At 40.6% G+C, this 23,841-nt stretch overlaps 1 protein-coding gene across 2 annotated transcripts in view; it reads right to left on the minus strand.

Annotated features, from left to right (window-relative positions):
• PARD3B (par-3 family cell polarity regulator beta) overlaps nucleotides 1–23,841 on the minus strand; it is an 807,407-nt gene that overhangs the window by 262,996 nt on the left and 520,570 nt on the right. For both annotated transcript variants that reach the window (XM_068245009.1, XM_068245008.1), the window contains one exon: nucleotides 6,516–6,698. In XM_068245009.1, the coding sequence (XP_068101110.1) occupies nucleotides 6,516–6,698 (183 nt within the window). The remainder of the gene's footprint in view (nucleotides 1–6,515; nucleotides 6,699–23,841) is intronic.

Raw genomic sequence — 23,841 nt, forward strand, 5'->3', positions numbered from 1 at the left:
CGAGGAAGAGGCTGCAGCAAGGCGCAAGAACCCCAGACAACCCCTACCTCGGGACGATTATCCGAAGCGAGGAGGGAATCGTTAGAGGGGGTAAGCAATCCTGTTATAAATATCTCACAGTATAATCTAAGTCTGAGATGAGTTCTTGGCTAAAGGTCTGGGCCTTGTCCCGACAGCCTCAGGGGACCTTTTCACTTGGGAAGTAGACTTTTACAGATTTGTCCAGTCTATCAAATTGCGAATGACTTTTGCAGATAAACCCAGTATTACTAGAGGACCTTTTTTTTTAGGAAAAGCGATTGGGAACCTGACATTGTGAATAACTCTATTGATCTTTTTGAAGGTGCTGTATTGCATGAGGTGCACAGTTTATGGTAACAGTTTGATCGCAAGAAGAAATCTTCCTTGTTTAATAATTTATCACCTATGGAGAGGGATGCCTTAAAAAGCCTGAAAGAAAATGATGGAATAATTATTTGCAAGGATGATAAGGGTGGTGCAATTGTAGTACAGGACAGATGCCAGTATATACAGGCAGCGCAGCGACAATTGAGTTTGGAGGGTCACTACAGATTGTGTGATAGTGACCCCACAGTTGAGATTAAAAAGAAGGTTGATATGCTGGTTCAGCACGGTGTTGAAGATGGTATTTTGGATAAACAAACTGCTGCATTTCTGACAGTAGATAATCCACAAACACCTATCCTGTATCTTCTACCCAAGATACATAAATGCCTGGACACACCGCCTGGTAGGCCGATAGTGTCGGGCATGGGGTCAGTTCTTTACCCCTTGGCGAAATATGTCGATTTCTTTTTGCAAGACTTGGTGAAGAATATAGATACGTGTTTGTTGGATACGAAAGATCTGCTGTGTAAACTGGAGGAATTGAACACCATCCCTGAGAGCCTTTTGCTTTGCACACTGGACGTACAGAACTTATTTACCTCGATTCCGCATGAGGAGGGCATGCAACGAATCGAGGAGAAATTATTAGAAACCACACTTCCAAATTTTAAAATCTTTTTTTATTATGTATGCATTGGAACTAATTTTGCGTTCCAATTATTTTCTATTCCTTGAGAGCTTTTACGTTCAGTGTCAAGGCACGAACATGGGTTCACCAGCAGCTCCTTCTTTTGCCAACTTGTTCCTCACGAACCTTGAGAAGAGTATGTTTATCAATCATGAAATCTATAGAAAACATATTTTTCGTTTTTTTCATTTTGTCGACGATATTTTGCTACTCTGGGATGGCCCAGTAGAGCTTTTTGAGAAAATGGTTGTGGATGCGAACTTGGCGCACCCTACCATTAAATTTATGGCCGAATGGTCGACCAGTTGTATCCATTATTTGGATGTAACAATTAGCAACAAAAATGGCAGATTGAGTACAAGCTTGTACCAGAAACCTACGGAGCGTAATAATTTATTGCGCACTGATATTTTTTATGCCGCTACTGTTAAAAAAGGCATCCCTAAAGGCCAATTTTTAAGGGCTCGTCGGATATCTTCGGAGATTGCGGTTTATGATGAAGCAGCTGAAGGTCTGATTCAGAAAATGGTTGATAAAGGTTATGATAGACATGCTCTTCAAAGGGTGAGTGGGGAAGTGAGATCCCTTACTAGGAAGGAACTGTTGGCTCCAAAGGTTAAACGTGAGTCAAATCGATTACCTTTTGTGTGCAATTATGGGTACATGTCTGAACAGATTCGTTCTGTGATACGGAGACTTTGGCCCGTATTAAAACAAGACAGGCAGTTTGGTAAACTATTCGTTGACCCCTCTGTATTTACATACCGTAGGGGTAAAACAATAAAGGATTGGGTGTGCAGGTCCGACATTGCTATCCATAAAAGAGGTGTCGCTTTTAGTACAAAGAAGGGTACGTTTCCTTGTCTGAATTGCAACTGCTGTGGTGCAATTATAAAGGGTAGCAGTATTTCTCATCCCTCTACTGGTGTCAGCATACCCATCAGGGGCAGGTTTACTTACTTGAGCACGTATGTGGTGTACGGGCTCAAGTGCCCCTGTGGGTATGTGTACATTGGTAAGACTGAAAGACAAGTAAAAGAAAGAATACAAGAACATAACAGATATCACGAACCTGGCACTAGGCAAGAAAGAATATGAAACATCAGTCTTGCGACATTTTTTGCAAAATCGCCATAGAGCGAGCCAACTTAGATGGTTTGTGATAGAAGATGTACCAAAATTAGTTAGAGGTGGTAATAGGAAGAAACTGTTGCTTCAATGCGAAGCTAAATGGATAAGGAAATTCAATTGTGTATGTCCCAATAGTTTAAATGAAAACATGAGCCTAAAATGTTTTCTGTGATGTCTTTCTCTCTTAGGGTGAAACGGTCCGCATAGTGAATCTGAAACAGGACTTTTTGCAAGATTGGTATCGTTATGAGATAAATGCAACAATGTGATTTTGCTTATATGTAATATGTCTATATGTATTATGACAGTATCTGGGTGATCTATTCCTCAGTTAACTGGGGTAGACACTGGTATGTGTAGTTCCCCAGAAGGAAATTGTACTATGTTTTTATATTGGAATTGCACTTTAAGGTCATGGGATTGTGTTAGTCACATGACTTCCTGTTGGGTGGGTATTTAGGTGTTACTGATGATGGGTGTGGCACACCTGAGGAAGGGCTCCGCCCGAAACATGTCGTATGTGTGCCTCTGCATGCTATTCAATACAGTTTTTGACTCAAGCCATCTGTGTGCTGTCTCCGTTTGTCCTATAGGATAGGTAACCACCTGATTCCTATTCATAGTATATAGCCAGATGACTCCACGTTCAGTACATTCCCCCTTGTACTTCACCAGATTGCCCTTGTATATAGCCAGTGTATATAGTCAAAAAAAATATAGCCAGTGTATATACGCAGATCCCCCTTGTATATAGCCAGTGTATACAGTCAGATCTTCCTTGTATATAGCCAGGGTATATAGCCAGATCCCCCTGTATATAGTCATATTCCCCCAGTATATAGCCAGATCCCCTTTGTATATAGCCAGTGTATATAGTCATATTCCCTCTGTATATAGCCAGATCCCCTTTGTATATAGCCAGTGTATATAGCCAGATCCCCTTTGTATATAGCCAGTGTATATAGCCAGATCCCCTTTGCATATACCCCCTGTATATAGCCAGATCCCCTTTGTATATAGCCAGATCCCCTTTGCATATACCCCCTGTGTATAGCCAGATCCCCTTTGTATATAGCCAGTGTATATAGTCATATTCCCCCTGTACATAGCCAGATCCCCTTTGTATATAGCCAGTGTATATAGCCAGATCCCCTTTGTATATAGCCAGTGTATATAGCCAGATCCCCCTTGTATATAGCCAGTGTATATAGTCATATTCCCCTTGTATATAGCCAGTGTATATAGTCATATTCCCCTTGTATATAGCCAGATCCCCTTTGTATATAGCCAGTGTATATAGCCAGATCCCCTTTGTATATAGCCAGTGTATATAGCCAGATCCCCTTTGTATATAGCCAGATCCCCTTTGTATATAGCCAGTGTATATAGCCAGATCCCCTTTGTATATAGCCAGTGTATATAGCCAGATCCCCTTTGTATATAGCCAGTGTATATAGCCAGATCCCCTTTGTATATAGCCAGTGTATATAGCCAGATCCCCTTTGAATATAGCCAGTGTATATAGCCAGATCCCCCTTGTATATAGCCAGTGTATATAGCCAGATCCCCTTTGTATATAGCCAGTGTATATAGTCATATTCCCCCTGTATATAGCCAGAACCCTTTGTATATAGCCAGTGTATATAGTCATATTCCCCCAGTATATAGCCAGATCCCCTTTGTATATAGCCAGTGTATATAGTCATATTCCCCCTGTATATAGCCAGATCCCCTGTGTATATAGCCAGTGTATATAGTTAGTATCCCCGTGTATATAGCTAGATCCCCCTTGTATATAGCCAGATCCTCCCTGTATATAGCCAGATCCCCCTTGTATATAGCCATATTCCTCCAGTATATAGCCATATTCCCTCTGTATATAGCTAGATCCCCTTTATATATAGCCAGTGTATATAGTCATATTCCCCCTGTATATAGCCAGATCCCCTTTGTATATAGCCAGTGTATATAGTCAGATCCCCGTGTATATAGCCAGATCCCCTTGTATATAGCCATATTCCTCCAGTATATAGCCATATTCCCCCAGTATATAGCCAGATCCCCTTTGTATATAGCCAGTGTATATAGTCATATTCCCCCTGTATATAGCCAGATCCCCTTTGTATATAGCCAGTGTATATAGTCAGTATCCCCGTGTATATAGCCAGATCCTCCCTGTATATAGCCAGATCCTCCCTGTATATAGCCAGATCCTCCCTGTATATAGCCAGATCCCCCTTGTATATAGCCAGATCCTTCCTGTATATAGCCAGATCCCCTTTGTATACAGCAAGATCCCCCTTGTATATAGCCAGATCCTCCCTGTAAATAGCCAGATCCCCCTTGTATATAGCCAGATCCCCCTTGTATATAGCCAGATCCCCCTTGTATATAGCCAGATCCTCCCTGTATATAGCCAGATCCTCCCTGTATATAGCCAGATCCTCCCTGTATATAGCCAGATCCTCCCTGTATATAGCCAGATTGCCCTGTATATAGTCAGATCTTCCTTGTATACAGCCAGTGTATATAGCCAGATCCCCATGTATATAGCCAGGGTATATAGCCAGATCCCCTTTGTATATAGCCAGTGTATATAGTCATATTCCCCCTGTATATAGCCAGAACCCCTTTTTATATAGCCAGTGTATATAGTCAGATCCCCGTGAATATAGCCAGATCCCCGTGTACATAGCCAGATTCCCACCTGTATCTAGCCAGTGTATATCATCAGATCCCCCTGTAGCTAGCCAGCATATATAGTCAGATCCTGTAGAGGTGACATGGGGGGGGAGAGAGAGAGAGAGACAAGGAGACATACCAGGATTGGGGGGCAGGAGAGATGACTACTTAGAATCCTCCTGGCAGCCACAGACAAGTGAGCTTACAATAAGTCAGGACCTCACACAGTACAAATATCAGCCTTCATTACACTGCTCAGTACAACTGATCTCTGCAATAGCAGACTGCCCTGTACACTATAATCATTGTGATCAGTATTGCAAGGGATAGTGACACCTCTCCATCAAGGGATAGTGACACTTTGCAAGGTCCTTGTGAAACTTTCAGAAGTACAGCAATGAACAACACAGAAATATCTGTACCCCACACCTTCTCTCTGATGCCATGTTAGAACTGGAGCCCGCACATCTGAACCCTGGCATCAGTCTCTCCTCTGCTCCTCACTCTGCTGCTGGGCAGGTCGAGTCACACAGCATGTCACTGCAGCCAGAGCTAAGAGCTCACTTTCAAACTGGTCTCTGCAGCGGGGGAAGGATAGAGGGCGGGGCGGTGCCTGCATCCTAAATGGAAGCCGTATACACAGACTGAGTACTGGGGAAATTGAATAGCTTCCTGCACACAAGCCTGGGCTGTTTTTTCTAAAGAGCCCTGGTGCCTGGAGCTGACTCCTCCACTCTCTCACCTTTGTGTGCTGCCTGTCACAGCCCCCTGCAGTGCTGACATCCTCCCTCTGCTGAGTGCTTCCGCTCTCTCTCCAGCCGGAACTAAAGATTTATTGTCGGCTGGTTAGGAGAGTGTGTCCTTACGCTGTGGAAAAATAGTTCCTATTCACCTGCCTGCCTCTGCCTTGTGGAACTGAGGGGGGATTAGGGTGAAGGTTGATGGGGTAGAGGAGGTCTAAGGGGAAATTTTAAAGTAAAAAAAAAAAAAAGACTATAGCAGCCAGGATCAGCCCTGCAGCAGGGGGGATTCTGGGCATCGGTAACCCCCCCTGCGTGCGCCACTGGAAGGGGTGGAGGGAGGAGGAAGGAGGGACCCACAAGAGGCTAATTAAAATCTCCATAGCAGAGTGTGTAGCAGCTGTCCCTTAACTAATTAGTGTAGGCAGACAAGTGAGTCAAATGGTATAAGGACCTTGCTAGGAGGAGGGAGGGGGGCGGGCCTCCAGCATTGAGAGCAGTGTGTTTGGCAATAATGTGTCTGCTGACTGTGGTATAGAGGGTCAAAGTGTTGCTCAATAGAGCATTATGGGGCGAATCGAACTTCCGGGAAAGTTCGCCTTTGGTAGGCAAACGCGAACCACCGAAGTTCGCCTGGAACCGTTCGCCGGCGAACCGTTCGCGACATCTCTACTCTTCACATTAGGACTCTGGCAAAGAAGACCTGCTTCACCATACTACAAAAAGTACTAGTATGTCTATTGTTAACTTTTTTTGTTGGAAAGAGTACCTCTCATTTCCACTTCAAGATAATCAAAGTCACAAAGGCAGAAAAAAAGCTCACTGGCAGGTATAATGCAGATAAAAAAAAATAAAAATTGAAGTGAGTTTTAACTCTCTTTCATTTTGAACAAAAGTAAATAAACATAAATAAGGATGTTCTGTACCTTGAAAGCTGCTCCTCCGTGGATAATTGATTTGATAAAAATGCCCAAGTCACTGTTGGTGTCTCTCGATTTATTTCCTTTCAGACTAACCCCTAGTCCAGCAGAACCTGAATCATTTAGTGGTATCTCAAGGACCTTCTGTATTGTGTTTTCTGGAGATACAGCACTTTCTGCTTCCCCCTTCTGTGAAAAGATGCATAAAATTAAATAATTAATAGAACAGCATAGATAGGCTACAAATATTGAAATCTCTATTCTGGACATCGATAGCTAGTCATAGATAGTTAGCTTTTTAGTTTTTCAACTACCAAAATATAAAAACAAAATTAACCATTTCAGTCCACAGGGATTTTTCACCTTATGCATCAGAGCAATTTTCTAAGAATAATTTTGCTAAGAATAATTTTGCTAAGAATAATTTTGCTAAGAATAATTTTTGCTAAGAATAATTTTTTTTTATACATGCATTTTAACAGGATTAATAAGAAAAAAATGGAAAACATTCATTATTTCTCAGTTTTCAGCCACTACAGCTTTAAAATAATCTATGCTACCATAATTAAAACCTATGTATTTTATTTGCCCATTTGTCTCGGTTATGACACCATTTAAATTTTGTCCCGATCACAATATATGGCGCCAATATTTTATATGGAAATAAAGGTGCATTTTTCCGTTTTGCGTCCATCACTATTTACAAGCTTATAATTTTAAAAAACGTCGTAGTATACCCCCTTCAAATGCATATTTAAAAAGTTCAGACCCTTATGTAATTATTTGTATTTTTTTTTTTAATTGTAATTTTTTTTACAATTAAAATTTTTATTTGGGTAATATTTTGGTGTGGAAAATAAACTGTTAATTTTTAATGTTATTATATGTGTAAATTGTAATGTAAAAAATATGTAGATGTTTTACTATTTGGCCACAAGATGGCCACCTTGAGTTTTTTTTTCCTCCTTGTGCTTCTCGCTAACCGGAAGCATAAGGGGGACGCGGAAAATTTTACGTGCAGAAAGACTGAAGCCTCTTGTAAGAGTGCTTCGGTTTTTCTGCTGGGGACATGGATCGGTGATCGGGAACCATGTTCCCGTTCACTGATCCCAGGGCTACCGGTGGACAGCACAGGGGCACGGGGGAGCACCCGCAATCGCGCCAAAGCTTGGCACCGCAGCAGAGCAGCCGCCCGGACGTGAGCTTCACGTCCAGGCGGCAGGAATGCACTACTGTGATTATAGTTGATTAATAAATGCAGTGTTTTTATGAATCCTTTACTGCCAATTTCCAGTTTATTCCTCAGGTGACCCAGCCATATTTTCTGTTTTCAGTGAAAAGAAAACAAACACTAAAAGTTCACATAGTTCCTGAAAACAGACAGTCAACAGATTTAAAATATAGTATTGTGAATTTAGTATCTCAGTAATCGCTGATTGTATCATTATTAATCAAAACAATATTTTCATTAAAAATACACAAAAAATAATTGGTTCTTACTAGCACAACAAGATATTCTGCATTCCTGTTTAATATAAAACATAAGGTAATAATATATGTGTGTGTGTGTTAAACATGTAATCAAGGTGCCAGGAAATTTGGGCACAAGGTAAAGTCGAAAAATGTCTCACCCTGCTCCTGAAAAAGTCCCGGCAGCGCTAATTATTATTCCCCCTCCAGGCTTCCACTGAGTGTGTGTGTGTGTGTGTGTGTGTGTGTGTGTGTGTGTGTGTGTGTGTGCGTGCGTGCGTGCGTGCGTGCGTGCGTGCGTGCGTGCGTGCGTGCGTGCGTGTAGAATAGAATAGAAAATCTTTATTGTCATTGTAACAACCAAAATTGTACAAAAAAATTCTTAAAGAGACTCCGTAACAAAAATTGCATCCTGTTTTTTATCATCCTACAAGTTCCAAAAGCTATTCTAATGTGTTCTGGCTAACTGCAGCACTTTCTACTATCACAGTCTCTGTAATAAATCAATGTATCTTTCCCCTGTCAGACTTGTCGGCCTGTGTCTGGAAGGCTGCCAAGTTCTTTAGTGTTGTGGTTCTGCTATGAACTCCCCCTTCCAGGCCCCTCTATGCACACTGCCTGTGTATTATTTAGATTAGGGCAGCTTCTCTCTTCTCTCTTATCTTTTACAAGCTGGATAAATCGTCCTCTGAGCTGGCTGGGCTTTCACATACTGAGGAATTACAAACAAGGGCAAAGCTGTTTGCAGGAAGAAAAGAGCAGCCTGAAACTTCAGTGCATGAGAACTGCAGGGGGAAAGAAACACACAAATGATCTCTTGAGATGCAAAAGGAAGGGTGTATACAGCCTGCTTGTGTATGGATGTATTTTTCTATGTGTGGACATCAACCTACTTCCTGTTTTGGTGGCCATTTTGTTTGTTTATAAACAAACTTTTAAAAACGGTTTTTAACCACTTTTAATGCGGCGAGGAGCGGCGAAATTGTGACAGAGGGTAATAAGAGATGTCCCCTAACACACTGGTATGTTTACTTTTGAGCGATTTTAACAATAAAGATTCTCTTTAAGTGCAATTTTCCAGCAAAAGCAAGGACGGCATAACATTGCATTGCACACACCCCTTATCAACATGGCCACTTAGCAGCATTTAACATAGAATGGCTGAAGGATAAAAACTGTTCTTTAGTCTATTTGTCTTAGTTTTTATAAGTCTAAAACGTTTTCCAGAAGGCAGATGTTCAAATAACATGTCCTGGATGTGAGGCGTTGCTTAAAATTTTCTTAATATTCCTGAAACAATAAGACGTATATAATTCTTCTAATGGAAGGAGAGGACAGCCAACTATCCTCTGGGCAACCTTAATTACCCTATGAAGCTGATTTTTCTGTGCTACTGTGCAGCTTGAAAACCACGCACAGAGACAGTAGACTAGGACACTCTCCACTGTACTGCGGTAAAGAGACACCAACAATTTCTCAGGAATATTATTCTTCCTAAGCACCCTTAAAAAATATAGCCTCTTCTGTGCCTTTTTCACTACTTCAGCAATATGTGACCCCCAAGTCAGGTCCTCTTTAATAGTAACTCCTAAAAACCGAAAGTCTGTGACCCTTTCTACAATATATCCATTTATAATAAGTGGCTGAATGTCATCTGCCTTCTTCCTAAAATCCACTACAAGCTCCTTGGTTTTAGCTACATTTAGGAGCAGATTATTGTCTCTACACCACATTTCCAGCCTTTCTACCTCATCCCTATAGGCAGACTCATCCCCCCCTGATATAAGCCCCACCACTGTAGTGTCATCAGCAAACATAACGATGGTGTTACTATGGTGGGCAGGAACACAATCATGAGTGTTGTAGAGGGTATAGAGCAGGGGGCTCAGCACACAGCCCTGAGGAGAGCCAGTGCTGAGACTGATAGAGGAAAAAGTTGTACCCACTCTAACCCTCTGAGGACGATCGCTCAAAAAGTTATTAATCCAGAGGCAAGTTGAATATGGAAGCCCTATGTCTGACAATTTGGTCACCAGTCTATGGGGTATAATAGTATTAAAAGCAGAACTAAAATCAATAAAAAGCAATCGTGCATAACTCCCTCGCTGCTCTAGATGGGACAGTACAACATGGAGGACAGTAGCCACCGCATCCTCTGTGGACCTATTTGATCTATAGGCAAACTGATGTTGATCAAACATGGGAGGAATAAAAGACAATATATAGTTCCTGATAAGCTTCTTAAAACACTTCATAATCACAGGTGTCAATGTGACTGGCCTGTAATCATTAAGGCTAGTGATGGACTGTTTTTTGGCCAGAGGAACTATGACAGAGGATTTTAAACAAGTTGGTACAATTGATTGAGACAGGGACTGATTAAAAATCCTAGTGAAGACCCCAGCTAGTTGGTCTGCACATTCTTTTAAAAACACGTCCTGAGACACCATCTGGTCCAACTGCCTTTCGTGGGTTGATGGCTCGCAACGTATGTCTCACATCATGCTCCCTCAATACATATGGGGCACTGTTATTGATATCTGTATGGGGTCTAGCTGTCTCATATGAATCCACTTCAAACCGTGCAAAGTAATAATTCAGTTCCTCAGCTAACGATGAATCACCGCTCACATCTACAGAATTATTTCGATAATTGGTCATATGCTGGATACCCATCCACACTTGCCTGCCATTGTTACTGTCCAAATGTTCCTCGATCTTTTTTTTATAATCTAGCTTGGCCTCTCTTATGCCCCTGTTTAAGTTAGCACGAGTCAAGCCATAGAGGGCCTTTTCCCCAGACCTGAAGGCAGTGTTCCTCTCTCTCAGCAGCCTCCGTACTTGGTCATCCATGGCTTCTGATTGGGGTAAACCCAAATACATTTATCCACTGTGACAATGTCCATGCAATATTTAATGTAGCACAGCACACTATCACTGAACATTTCAAGGTCCGAATGTTCAAAAATGTCCCAGTTAGTGCTACTAAGACAGTCCTGTAGCTTCTCAACAGCTCCCTCTGGCCAGGTTTTAATTACTTTTGTACTATTTGGAGCAGTTTTCCTAAGTGGGATATATGCCGGAATTAAAAACAATGACGTGATCAGAGCGGCTCAAGTGAGGTAGCGGTATAGCCCTGTAGCCTTGTCTGATATTCGTATAGACTTTATCCAATGTATTATCTCCTCTGGTAGCACACTTAACGTGTTGATAAAATTTAGGAAGCACTGATTTCAAATCTGCATGATTAAAATCCCCAGTGACAATACACACAGCATCAGGATGCTTGGCCAGCTGACTGCTAATACTGCGATGTAAAAGTTCAGTAGCTGTGTTTGCATTTGCATCTGGTGCTATGTAAACAGCAGTAAACAGGACCACAGTAAACGCTCTAGGGAGATATATAGGTCTGCACCCGACAGTCAAATACTCCAAGTCCGGAGAGCAATGGCTGTCCACAGTCACAATGTTTGTACACCAGCTGTTATTTATGTACACACACAGCCCCCCTCCTCTGCTCTTCCCGGAGTCTCTGGTCCCGTCATAACGCTGTGCAGTATAGCCTGTCAGCTGAATTGCAGAGTCAGGTGTGTGTGTGTGTGTGTGCGTGTGTGCGTGTGTGTGTGTACGTGTGTGTGTGTGTGTGTGTGTGTGTGTGTGTGTGTGTGTGTGTGTGTGTGTGTGTGTGTGTGTGTGTGTGTGTGTGTGTGTGTGTGTGTGTGTGTGTGTAATACTAACCAGTCCCAGGGTCCAGCAAAGGCGTCTGCAAATTTCATCCCGACAGGCTTCCGGAAACACCACCTGCTCAGTGGCCACGCACTGCTGGAAACCAAATGGAGCTGTGTGGGTGTGTGAGGTGCTACTACACTACAGCACTGGTGAGAAGGCCAGGGGATTTAAACACTGGCCAATTAGTGCTCAGTGCTGTTTAATCACTAGAGCAGCCGTGGCGTGTTCCATGACATTTGTGACTCTTGTCAAGCCACAGTGTCATATGTCTTGTCATTAGTCGCCGGCGAACCGCTCGGGCCATCTCTACTGTACTGCACCAATACATATTTAGATGCATAATGTGTTTTCAACCATTGTTTTGTATTGATATCCCTTTCTCTAGGATAGCAATACCTATGCAAGGTACTTCTGTTACTGATAAAGCTTAGCATGACTGTGTTTATGCAATTTTATAAATTAATGACCTTTGTATGGTTACCATGTCATTATGTTGATGTTTTCTTTTTTCTTTTGTAAAAAAAAGCATGTTTTATTACTTTTTCTTTTATTGAACATACATAATAAAGTAAGGTAATCATCAGTGCCAGTATATACACAGAGGTCAGTAACCTGTAAAAACATGGACACCATTCACCTACTGTTGACTCATTAGGTCATCAGCAAAACATACTCCTATGCACTTAAGATGTTAACAGAGGTATGATTGTTGCTCACCTCCCAAATGTAAAGCCAAATACCTGTGCAAGGCAAGATGTTTTCCTTTGGCAACCACATAGGTTTTGCTATGGGAAGCCATTCAATATCACTGAAACGTTCTGAATCACTTTCATGTATTATACTATTCTAAATACCCTATATAGCCACAGCTGCATATGTATAGATGCCGTGGCTAACAAGGGCACTTCTTGAAATGTGTAGCATCAAGAATGCCCAGTGTCATGTTGCCATAGTGGAGTGAATGCTTCTTTTTGCACAGGAGCAAGATTTCAGATCCAAGGAGGAGGGGGGGGGGGGGTGTTGTCACTTGTATAAAATGGAGGTACCTGCAGGCTGAGCAGGACAGGGGACATGTAAATATTAAAATTAATTTAGAAAACAAAATTACAAATGGACAAGCAGCATTTTCAAAAAATAGTTCGGAAGCAGATCTGGCCAGTATGCCATATAACAGCTCTAGCAAGAAGATTAAATACAATATAGATTTATATAGGATCATTGTCAAACAAAGGTTGGTAGAGAAGTGACATTGCAGAACAAAGCACTTTCCTCTATCAAACCAAACTGAATAGCTACATAAAAACTGTTTTTATAGATAGTGGTGGTCAAGGCTGCAATTTTACTTTAACATATTTTCTTTTGAGATGTTTAAGTGAACCAGAGGTTTCCTTTTAAGCAATACAAGGTGTCTGGCCGTCCTGCTGATCCTTGGCTTCTAATACTTTCAGCCATAGACTCTTAACAAGCATATGCAGACCAGGTGTTTCGGACAATATTGTCAGAACTGCCAGGATTAGCTGCATGCTTGCTTCTGGTGTACTACAGACACTACTGCAGCAAAATAGATCAGCAGGGCTACCAGGCAACTGGTATTGTATAAAAAGAAACAAATATGGCAGCCTCCATACCACTCTCACCTGGGGTTCACTATACACACCTCTGATATTTTTATTCCTGGGAGTGGAATCTATTTTTTTTTTAATTAATAAAATAATAGCTATAGTAGTAGAAGCACGAGTAGTAGTAATAATAATGATATTAATAGTAATAACAACAATAAGGTAGACAAAGCAGAACAAGAATAAACGAAAACATTACAGGAAATGCAGTAACAAATTATGAGGTAACCAAATTAATGAAGATGAATATATGCAAGAGCCATCACTGTTCTCTATTAAAATTTTGCAAGAGAAATGATTGTAAAATTGCTTTTTGTGCTTAATTTTTGAATTTATTTAGACCAATCTCCTAAACTAGTTGTGGTAAATGAAACATGACAACATAAAATGCATTGTTAGATCTCAACCATAAACAACTGCATTATCAGCCTGAAAACTGTTAAAAGGCAGACTAATTAAAATCCTGTTACATTCATAAAAGTACACTTGTAACACTCCAGGAATTTAAATGTGCTGGGTCATTTACATTTATTAAATTATCCTGTTTATTAAAGCAAAAGTAATTTCCATCCAATTTAATTAGCACAGTTGGTTTCAAGAAATCATGCATCAGACCTAAGTTAACATATCTTAAGAGTCATTCTTTTTTTTTTTTTTTATGCAAGGAACACTCTTTGAATGGAGTTTGTATGCTTTGTGTATGCTTCACTTTGGGTACTCTGGTTGCATTGCATATTGCAAAAGCATAATTGGTCAGTTAATTGATTTCCCCCAAAATAGCCCGTCATCAGGAGATCAAATGGTAAGCTCGTGAGAGGGATAGCTAATTATACACATTCTTCAATGTACTCTGTAAAGGATTGTAAAAAATAATTGTCTGCTCTACAAAACAAAACAAAAAACATAGCATTGATAACATCTGGGTTAGACAGAGGTCAACATCAACACAATTTAAACAGAATTTCTGCTTATATACAAATATATCCTAACATTTTTAAAAATGTATATGATCACTCTGAGATCCTTGACTCTTTTTTTTTTTTAGTTAAAGGGATACTGTAGGGGGGTCGGGGGAAAATGAGTTGAACTTACCCGGGGCTTCTAACGGTCCCCCGCAGACATCTTGTGCTCGCGCAGTCACTTACCGATGCGCTGGCCCCGCCTCCAGTTCACTTCTGGAATTTCAGACTTTAAAGTCTGAAAACCACTGGGCCTGCGTTGCCGTGTCCTCGCTACCGCTGATGTCACCAGGAGTGTATAGCACAAGCCCAGTATGGTCTGTGCCTGCACAGTACGCTCCTGGTGACATCAGCGGGAGCGAGGACATGGCTAAGCAGGTGCAGTGGTTTTCAGACTTTAAAGTCTGAAATCCTAGAAGTGAACCGGAGGCGGGGCCAGAGCATCGGTGACTGGCTGCGCTGGCACAGGACTTCTGTGGGAGATCATTAGAAGCCCCGGGTAAGTTCAACTCATTTTCCCCCGACCCCCCTACAGTATCCCTTTAAAGGAAAGTAATTTTCTTAGCACCCAATATCCACAATATCTAAGTTCTGATACTGATCTATTCATGTTAGAACAGTGGTCCAATAGACTGATGGGCTTGGTCATACAGTATTAAAACTTTTCAAGATGGTGCAGTAAAATCAACTGTTTATTCCCTGGGATGCTTGAGGCTAAGCATAACGTATTAAATCTTACGGATCACCTTTATATCAGAAATAAGAATTTTAGCTAGCACGATTAGTTAGATGGTGAATACATACAGCAGCAATTACCGTATTTTTCGGACTATAAGACGCACTTTTTCTCCCCCAAAAGTAGGGAGAAAAAGTGACTGCGTCTTATAGTCCGAATGTAGCAGTCTTACCTACTCTGGCGCGTGTTTCTTTCCTGCTGTAAATGATCTTAATGAGGTGTGCAGCGGGCTACAGCAGCAGCAGCGAGACCCACTGTTTCCAAGCGACAGCAGCCGCTGTAACAATCTGCAGCGCTGGCCCTTTGATCTTCTTTGTTTGTGCCCGATCAGCTCGATCCCCGGCCGGTGGCTCCAAGCGGCAATAGCCGTGGTAATGATCCGCAATGTGGCTCTTTAATCATTTCTGGTCACCGACATCATCCCCGCAGCAGCGCGATACCCGGCCGGTGGTTCCAAGTGAGATATGAGTAGCAACTGTAACTATCCTCCCCGCTGGCCCTTTGATCTCCTTCATTAATCATGGGCGTCATCAGCGCGATCCCGACGGACACATGCCTCTTCAGCCGCAGAGTCCTCAGGGGCTTCCGTACTTCCTAGTTCACTTGCGTCACCCCATGACCCGCAGCGCTGTAGTAATGTAATGCAGTGTAGCTGGGATGGGATGGGGGGAGCAGGGGTTTGTGTAGTGAAGCTGGCCTGGGGGGGTAGCAGGGGTAAGTGAAGTTTAGTATTGTTTGTGGGGGTATCAAGGGTTAGTGTAGCTTGGTAGTGTAACTTAGACAGGGTCATCTTGGCTGGAGGAAAGGTCCATTAGACACTCCTGGACCATGGACGTACCTAGGTTTAGTATATTTTTTTTCCTGGTTTTTGCCCTTTAAACCTAGGTGCGTCTTATAGTCCGGAGCGTCTTATAGTCCGAAAAATACGGTATATTCGAACCTGACATTCTAAGTCTGCTAACTACCATGTTTCACTGCTAAGCTTCTTTTTGTATGAATGGTTGGCTGAAAAGAATTTTAAATCTTTTAGTATTGTGCCAAATTTTTCATTTGCAAAATGTACTTTTCTAAGGAGCGGTAACTACTACTTTTTAATTATAATATTTTTGTTATGGCTCATTTATGCATACCAACATTAAACTTTAAATCTACAAACCCTTTTAATTGATTCTATACAGTTTTTAACATTTACAGCAGTCTCACAATAGACACCCATTTTTGGTGTCCCTTATGTGATAGCCATAAAGGCAGCAGAACAAAGCAACACAATGTAAGTGGATACATACTTAAGGATACCAAAAACAAAAGCTGCCTGACCACTTAGTAGACATCAATGTCAAATATTCCTTTTTTCAGGATCATAAAATAGACATGAACAGGTGACAAATCAAGTAGATCAATGAAGCATGGCTCAAGTAATTTCCAATGTGATTTGGGCCAAACTGTCACTTTTTGATACTTCAAAGATGTTTTATACATACAACGCCCATGAAGAAACCAAATGAAAGAACTTGTAATTTCCCCAGGGTATACTATGCACTGAAGGTTTATCTATCATTCAGAGACTTCAGTTCAGGTGGGCAGTTCAGATAAGATTGAATAGGGGTGAAATTCCCACTGATTACGCTTTATTACTGTACCAATGAGAAATATGAAACAGCTCTCCACAAACTATACATTAACAGAAGTTGAAACTTATGGATTACGGTTATAAATGCATGGATATTCTATTGTAATGTTTTATATAACTTACACATGAATTGTATTCTCAGAGAAATATCAAATCAGTAGCAGGAAAAAAGGGCGTCAGCTGAGGGTGGACGAAAAGGGTGCCGCCATAGACTCATAATGCAATTATCGTTAATACGGTGAAAAAAGCAGAAAAAAGGGCGCCGCAATAAATATCGTTTACAACATTATAGTTTTTGAAGTATACTATCATTTTAGAAGCTTGCAACATTATAGTTTTAGTCATATTATTTAGTTTCTATGTACAGATTTTACGTTATCAAAGCTATTATCATTTCTATGCGTAAAAGGGTGTTTCTGCAGAGTGAGTTGTTAGGGTTAGGCACCACCAGAGGGAGTGGTTAGAGATAGGCACCACCTGGGTGGCAGTTAGTTTTAGGCAACACCGGGGGGGGGGGGAGGGAGTGGTTAGGCACCATCGGTGGGGGTTGTTAGGGTTAGGCACCACCGGGGGTGCTTAGGGTTAGGCGCCACGCGGGGGGGGGGGGGGGATGGGGTTAGGCGCCACCAGGGGAAGGTTCTGTGTGAGAGTAGGGTTGGATTAAGCTGTATTGTTGAATTACGTAACGATTTTTTAACGTTATATACGTTAATATCTGTTTGTTATTATTTCCTGTCTGTTTTTACAATGGTATTTACCGTTAATCAAGTTTGACAATGATGTTTATCGCTATCAGATTTCGTTATCCACTGGCGCCAATTTATTATCCAGCTATACAGCTGAGCCCTTTTTTCAAGGCGCCCTTTTTTTTTAAATTTGATTTACAGGAAAAATTAATTGCTGGTGTATTCATATACCATACTGCCCGGGAATCCCTAAGTGGATTTGGGTCAGCTAGAGATATCTAAACTAAGGCCCAGTGCACACCAAAACCGCTAGCAGATCTGCAAAATGCTAGAGGTTGTTGAAGCAGATTTTCAGAGCGATTCTAGGCATGTTTAGAGAGGTTTTCTAAGCATGCCTAGCGTTTTTTGGAGTGCTTTTGTGTAGCAGATTGCAAATATTGTTACAGTGAAGCTGTTACTGAACAGCTATTGTAACAAAGACGCCTGGAAAACAGCTCTGACCTAGCGTTTTTCAGAGCAGTTTGAGCTTTTCCTATACTTTACATTGAGGCAGAAATGCTTCTGCAAACCGCAAAAGTGCTGCAGGACCCACGTTTTCGGTTTGCTAAAAACTTCAAACCGCTGGTGTGCACCAGCCCATTGAAATACATTAGCCAAGCGTTTTCACAGGCGGAAGCAGTTTGGAAAACGCTACAAAAACTGCTTGTGTGCACCAGGCCTTACTGTAGAAAAGGAAGGGTAAAAAGAAGTAGGAGTTTATTGTATGAGAATACATTGGTAGGGGAAAAAAAAGTGATGAAAAACATTCCCCCCATTCTCAAGCTAAGTAATCTGGGCTGGGCTGGTTCCTCTGCACAGGTTTCCTGATCTAATCACAGGTAAAAATAACATATATATGCAAAAGTTTCAGACACAGATTTAATGGTTAACCAACTTACTCTAATTAAAATAATTTTTTAATTGTATTAGACATACTAGCCTGTTCTGGTTTGTTTAGCGCTTTTTGAAAACAATGATTTTATGAACAGTATAATTGTTTCTCATTGATTTCGTCTGTATTATGCCAGATCAAAAAACCCAGAGCCTCCTAAAAGCTTGAAGAAAAAAAAAATTAAAACTCTCAAACCCGTCACCAAAGGTAAAATCTTCAGCAACTTTTATATTTTTAAAAAAGTAAATTACTACATCATGCCTAGTCAATGACTGATCCTATATAAAAACAGGCAAGTGTCTGTGCGTCTCATGTCCCTGTGTGTGTGTGTTTTTTCCGTTGTGCGCATGTGCAGGGACGCAGAGACACTGCCCTGGGGGAATGACGCGTGGCTCTTGCCCCGCTGATCCGCTGCCCAGGGATTCCCCGGGGTGGCTGGATGCTAGTTCTGGACACTGGGGGTAGCACAGATCGCTACCCGCAGCGTGCAGTCAGGCATCCAGCCATCCTTGGGAATCCCTCTGATGAGGGAAAAGTGAAGCTGGCGGGGCAGACAAACAGGAAATCTCCCTGGCGGTATTGACAGCTCGTCAATACCGCTTTCAGCATGTTTCTGCTGGACGAGCCAGGCTCGTCAATACCGCCAGGAAGGTTAAGGGAAAACAAAATGGTACATTGTATACCTTCTGATATCAATGTTTCAATGTAAGTACCAATTAAAAGTTGAATGATATAAAACCCTGAGTTTAACCTTTAAATTAAAACTATGGGATTTTAGGAAATAACTTTTTAGGATTAGGACTATAGATCCAATTCTTTATCTCAAATTATTTTCACTTCAGGTTTACTTTAAAACAGTATGTGCTGCCAATATACAGTGTTACTAACAGTTGAGGAGTCCTCAGAAAATGTTCTTTAATTGTTTTGCAACAGGCTGTGCAGCACCAAGGGGCCTCCCCAAGCTGTAATTTGAAGGATGTGCAAACTCCCCATGTTTTCCTTACAGCCACATTAACTGGACTCTAACTCCAGCTGTACACATTTTAAACATGTTTGTGTAAATACAGTCATGAACCAACATATTGGCACCTTTGCATTTATGTCAGAAAACACACCACTTCTCCCAGAAAATTGTATTTCCATGTTTATTCCTTTTGTTGGCACTGGGTAAACACAGAAGCAGAGAGAACATACACATCTTAGAGATTCAAAGTTAAAAATGACTGACAAAACTATAGGCACTTTATAAGAAATAAGTGTATTTCAAGCATGTGATGCCCCTTTAACTTGAAAAGTAAGTGGAACATAGAAATTCCCACTTGTAACTAGTTAAATGGAGAAATGTTGACTCAATCTCGATTTTAGTTGTCTGTGTGTACTACACTGAGCATGAGTGAAAGAAAGAACTGGGAGGATTTCAGAAACAAAATTATAGAAAAGGATCCCAAGGCTGCAAGTCCATTTCCAGAGATCTAAAGTTCCTTTATCCACTGTGCACAAAATTCTAAACAAGTTTACAGCCAATGGCACTGTAAGTTAATCTCTCTTGACACAAGCAACTTCCAAACACAATCCAAGCTGACATGCAGACAAAGGGTAAAACCGTATCCATTAACATCTGAATGGAAGGGGATGCCATGGCAGAAAACTCAGGACAATCCCACTGCTTACAGAGCAACAAAAAAGCCAGTCCGGCGTTTACTAAAACTTGTGGAAGTCACAATCCATCTAGGAGAAAGTCCTCTAAACTGATAAGACATTTAACTGTGCAAAGAAAACAAATACAAAAAAAAAGTTTTCAAAGAAACCAACATGGCCCCTAAAGTCAAACATGGAGAAGGTTCACAGATGTCTTGCAGCAGGACAATGACCCAAAGCATACTTCAAAAAGGACCCAGAAATGGTTTAAGATGCTGGAAACGCTGGAAAGTTCTTAAGTGGCCAGCAATTCAATTCACTTTATTGTCATTGTGTAACACAACGAAATTACTTTTCATGTGGCCAGCAATGAGTGCAGATCTAAATACTTTAGAGCAACTGTAGAAAGATCAAAAAACACCATTGGGAAAACAAACCCTTTAAATCTGAGAGACCTTGATCAGCTGGCAAAGGAAGGGTGAGTGGACCACAGTTTCAGTCGTGAGATATATAAAACTTTATTTATTGCTACAGAAAGTGATTATCATTAGTAATGTCTTCCAAAGGGTGTGCTACTAAATTTTAAGTTGAGGCTAACGATAATTTTGCACTCGCCATTTTTTACATTTTATGTGGATTGTTTTTCTCAGCTTGTTTATGTACTTCTTGTGCCAAAAAAAAAAGAAACAAACATAACAAAAGCAAAGCATTTTTAATTGCAATAATTTTCTGAGAAAAGTGGTGTTTTCTCTGACATAAATGTAAGGGTGCCAATACTTTTGGCCATAACCATAACTACATCTAACCCTAGACATGTGGCTTGGAGAGTATGTATTGTGGTATTGCTGCATCAGCTGGGCTCCAGGAGTAGGGGGAAAAAATAAATTAATGCATTGCATAAATCAGATACAATTATCTATAACCATTAATAGCCACATCAGGCACACAAATCAGCTGAATTTTAACACATGCGTCTATTAGACAACTGCCAATAACGGCACCTAAACGATCTGACTTGGCTTCCTACACCATGTTGGTGCTACTGAAGGCTGCAGCTGTCATCCAGGAATTGAGAGTACTAGGATTTTTTTCCCCCATTGCTTTGAATGGAATTTGAATTCCAGAAAACCACAATCAAAAAATGGTGTCCTATTGGCATATAAAAAAAAAACATATTCAAGAAATTGAAGCGTGTTTTCAAGCTATGACTTCCCTATCCAGCTTAGCTCAATATTTATTTCTATTTTGGAGGAAGAATTGTATGTGTACATGTAAAGTATGGCCAATTAGCATTGACAAGCTACTCAACACACAGACACTGGTAAGCAACCACAACCTACCTACACGTAGTCTTTGCCAATAGGACTTGCCTCTGCTGAATAGTTTAAAGGGACTCCGAGCAGTGCCTGTGGGTATGCCTTTAAGCATACCCACAACTAATTAATTATATCCTCACATGATGTATGTAATTATATCCCCCTGGGTTCCTTGTATTTCATTGCATTGTGCTGAATGGAGCTGCCGACTTTGGGGAAAAGTCGTCTTGTGTAATAAAATGTTGGACTCCAAAAAGTGCAGAAACTATGGAAAGATGCATATCATTTTGAAGCACTCTTTCTCCTCTTTCCAATGATATATAAACTGCCACCCTACGCCTTTTAGTTTTCACTATTTTCGCGATCGCGGAAATAACGAAAACTAAAGGGCATAGAGTGGCTGTTTATGTTTCATTGGAAAGAGGAGAAAAAGAGCTTCAAAATGATATGCATCTTTCCATAGTTTCTGCACTGCTCAGAGTCCCTTTAAAGGAGGAGTTTGAAAACCATCTGGAGCTTCACAATTATTTTCTAGCAATTTAGAAAGGTTATAAAATTGAAAAGAAATCCCCAAGACCATGTGCATAATATAGAAATGGATTACTAGAAATATAGTACATAAGAGCAATGAGTATATTATATTTACAACAAATTCCGAGGAATACCATATCTATCCGTATATTAGTGAATATTTTCAGTTACTCAGAAAATTGCACAAAATACAATGCATCCTCAATTATTAATGCAATTTCTTAACCAGGAACTTCAATCCAGGTTTGAACCTAGTCTTAATCAGTAGCCGATTCCACCTTTCCCACAAAAAATCTTTAGCTTTTCTTGAATAGATCATCAAGGGAGTCTGTATGGTTAAATTATGGTGAAACCCATACCACAGTGTGATTCCTGTCTGTGAACCTTTCTGCATTATAGGGACTGACAGCTGTTTTCAACTGCAAACTGCCAAACAAGCTGCATCTCCCTCTGTGTATATATATATATATATATATATATATATATATATATATATATATATATATATATATATATATAGTGTATGGGCCCCTTAACACTTGATTTACGTAGTAAACTCTATGATAGGTGAAAACACGCACTGGCAGATGGGCATCGTAGATAAATGCACCTTGCAGGATACAGTAATTAGAGAACACTCTCCACGGTCACCAGCAATTAAGCAAACCAAGGTTGTCTCCGGAGTTCAGCAGACACTGCTCCCTTTCTCATTGTTACATGACAGCAGCTGCCAGGAAATGCTTACAAAATTAGGATAAATGACTAATTGGATATTAGTTTAGTTCTGCCTGTGGTTGGTCATAATATAACTTGGCTGATTTTGCATAGTCTAAAACAAATCTTCTCATATCCTTTGTTCACAAGTTATTAAAAAAATTAACCTACTAAAATAATTGGGTATAGTAGATTGCCTCTAGTTTAATATTGATTGAAAATACAGTATAGACGACTGCTGTGACTCCATGAATGTAAAAATAAATTTTACCGAGGCACACTAGTGCATATTTCTTTTTATATTAATGCTTTGTACAAAGTGGTTTACAAATACATCTCAAAGACTACAATAAAAGTGTTGCTACTACAGTTTAAAAACAGAGATTTAGCTTAAAAAACTGAAGCTGTTAACATTATGCAGCATTAAGTGTAATATCTTAAAACATAAGATATTTGTGATAATTCAGCTTTAAAGAGGAACTCCAGTGAAAATAATGTAATAAAAAAGTGCTTAACTTTTACAATAATTATGTATAAATGATTTAGTCAGTGTTTGTCCATTGTAAAAATCTTATAAATTCCTGATTTACATTCTGACATTTATTACATGGTGACATTTTTACTGTTGGCAGGTGATGTAGCTGCTGCATGTTTTTTTGGCAGTTGGAAACAGCTGTAAACCGCTATTTCCCACAATGTACCAAGGTTCTCAGGCAGGAAACTGCCAAGAGTACGTACTCAGAATTTATTTGTGGGAGGGGTTTCACCACAATATCAGTCATACAGCGCCCCCTGATGGTCTGTTTGTGAAAAGGAATAGATTTCTCATGTAAAAGGGGGTATCAGCTACTGATTGGGATAAAGTTCAATTCTTGGTCAGAGTTTCTCTTTAAGTAAATAACTGTAGCTACCCACAATGCACCACTACTGAATATGCAAATTATATCTTCATGCCCCTGAAGCCAGGCTTACATCCAGAACCGCTGGTGTATAGCAAGCCTATAGCTTTCAATTTCGAGGACGAGAGGATCTCCGAGACACGGCGAGGGCACCGATCGGCTGCAGGGGGCTGAGCGAAGCCCCAGGTGAGTAAAGGTCATTTTTTTTGTATGACTTAAGGTTACCTTTAACCATTTCACCACTGAGGGGTTTTACCCCCTGAGCACCAGAGCAATTTTCACCTTTCAGCGCTCCTTCCATTCATTCGTCTATAACTTTATCATTACTTATCGCAATGAAATGAACTATATCTTGTTTTTTCCGCCACCAATTAGGCTTTCTTTAGGTGGGACATTATGCCAAGAATTATTTTTTTCTAAATGTGTTTTAATGGAAAAATAGGAAAAATGTGGGGAAAAAAATAATTATTTTTC

Source organism: Hyperolius riggenbachi, chromosome 7, assembly GCF_040937935.1.
Source record: "Hyperolius riggenbachi isolate aHypRig1 chromosome 7, aHypRig1.pri, whole genome shotgun sequence".
Taxonomy (NCBI): Eukaryota; Metazoa; Chordata; class Amphibia; order Anura; family Hyperoliidae; genus Hyperolius; species Hyperolius riggenbachi.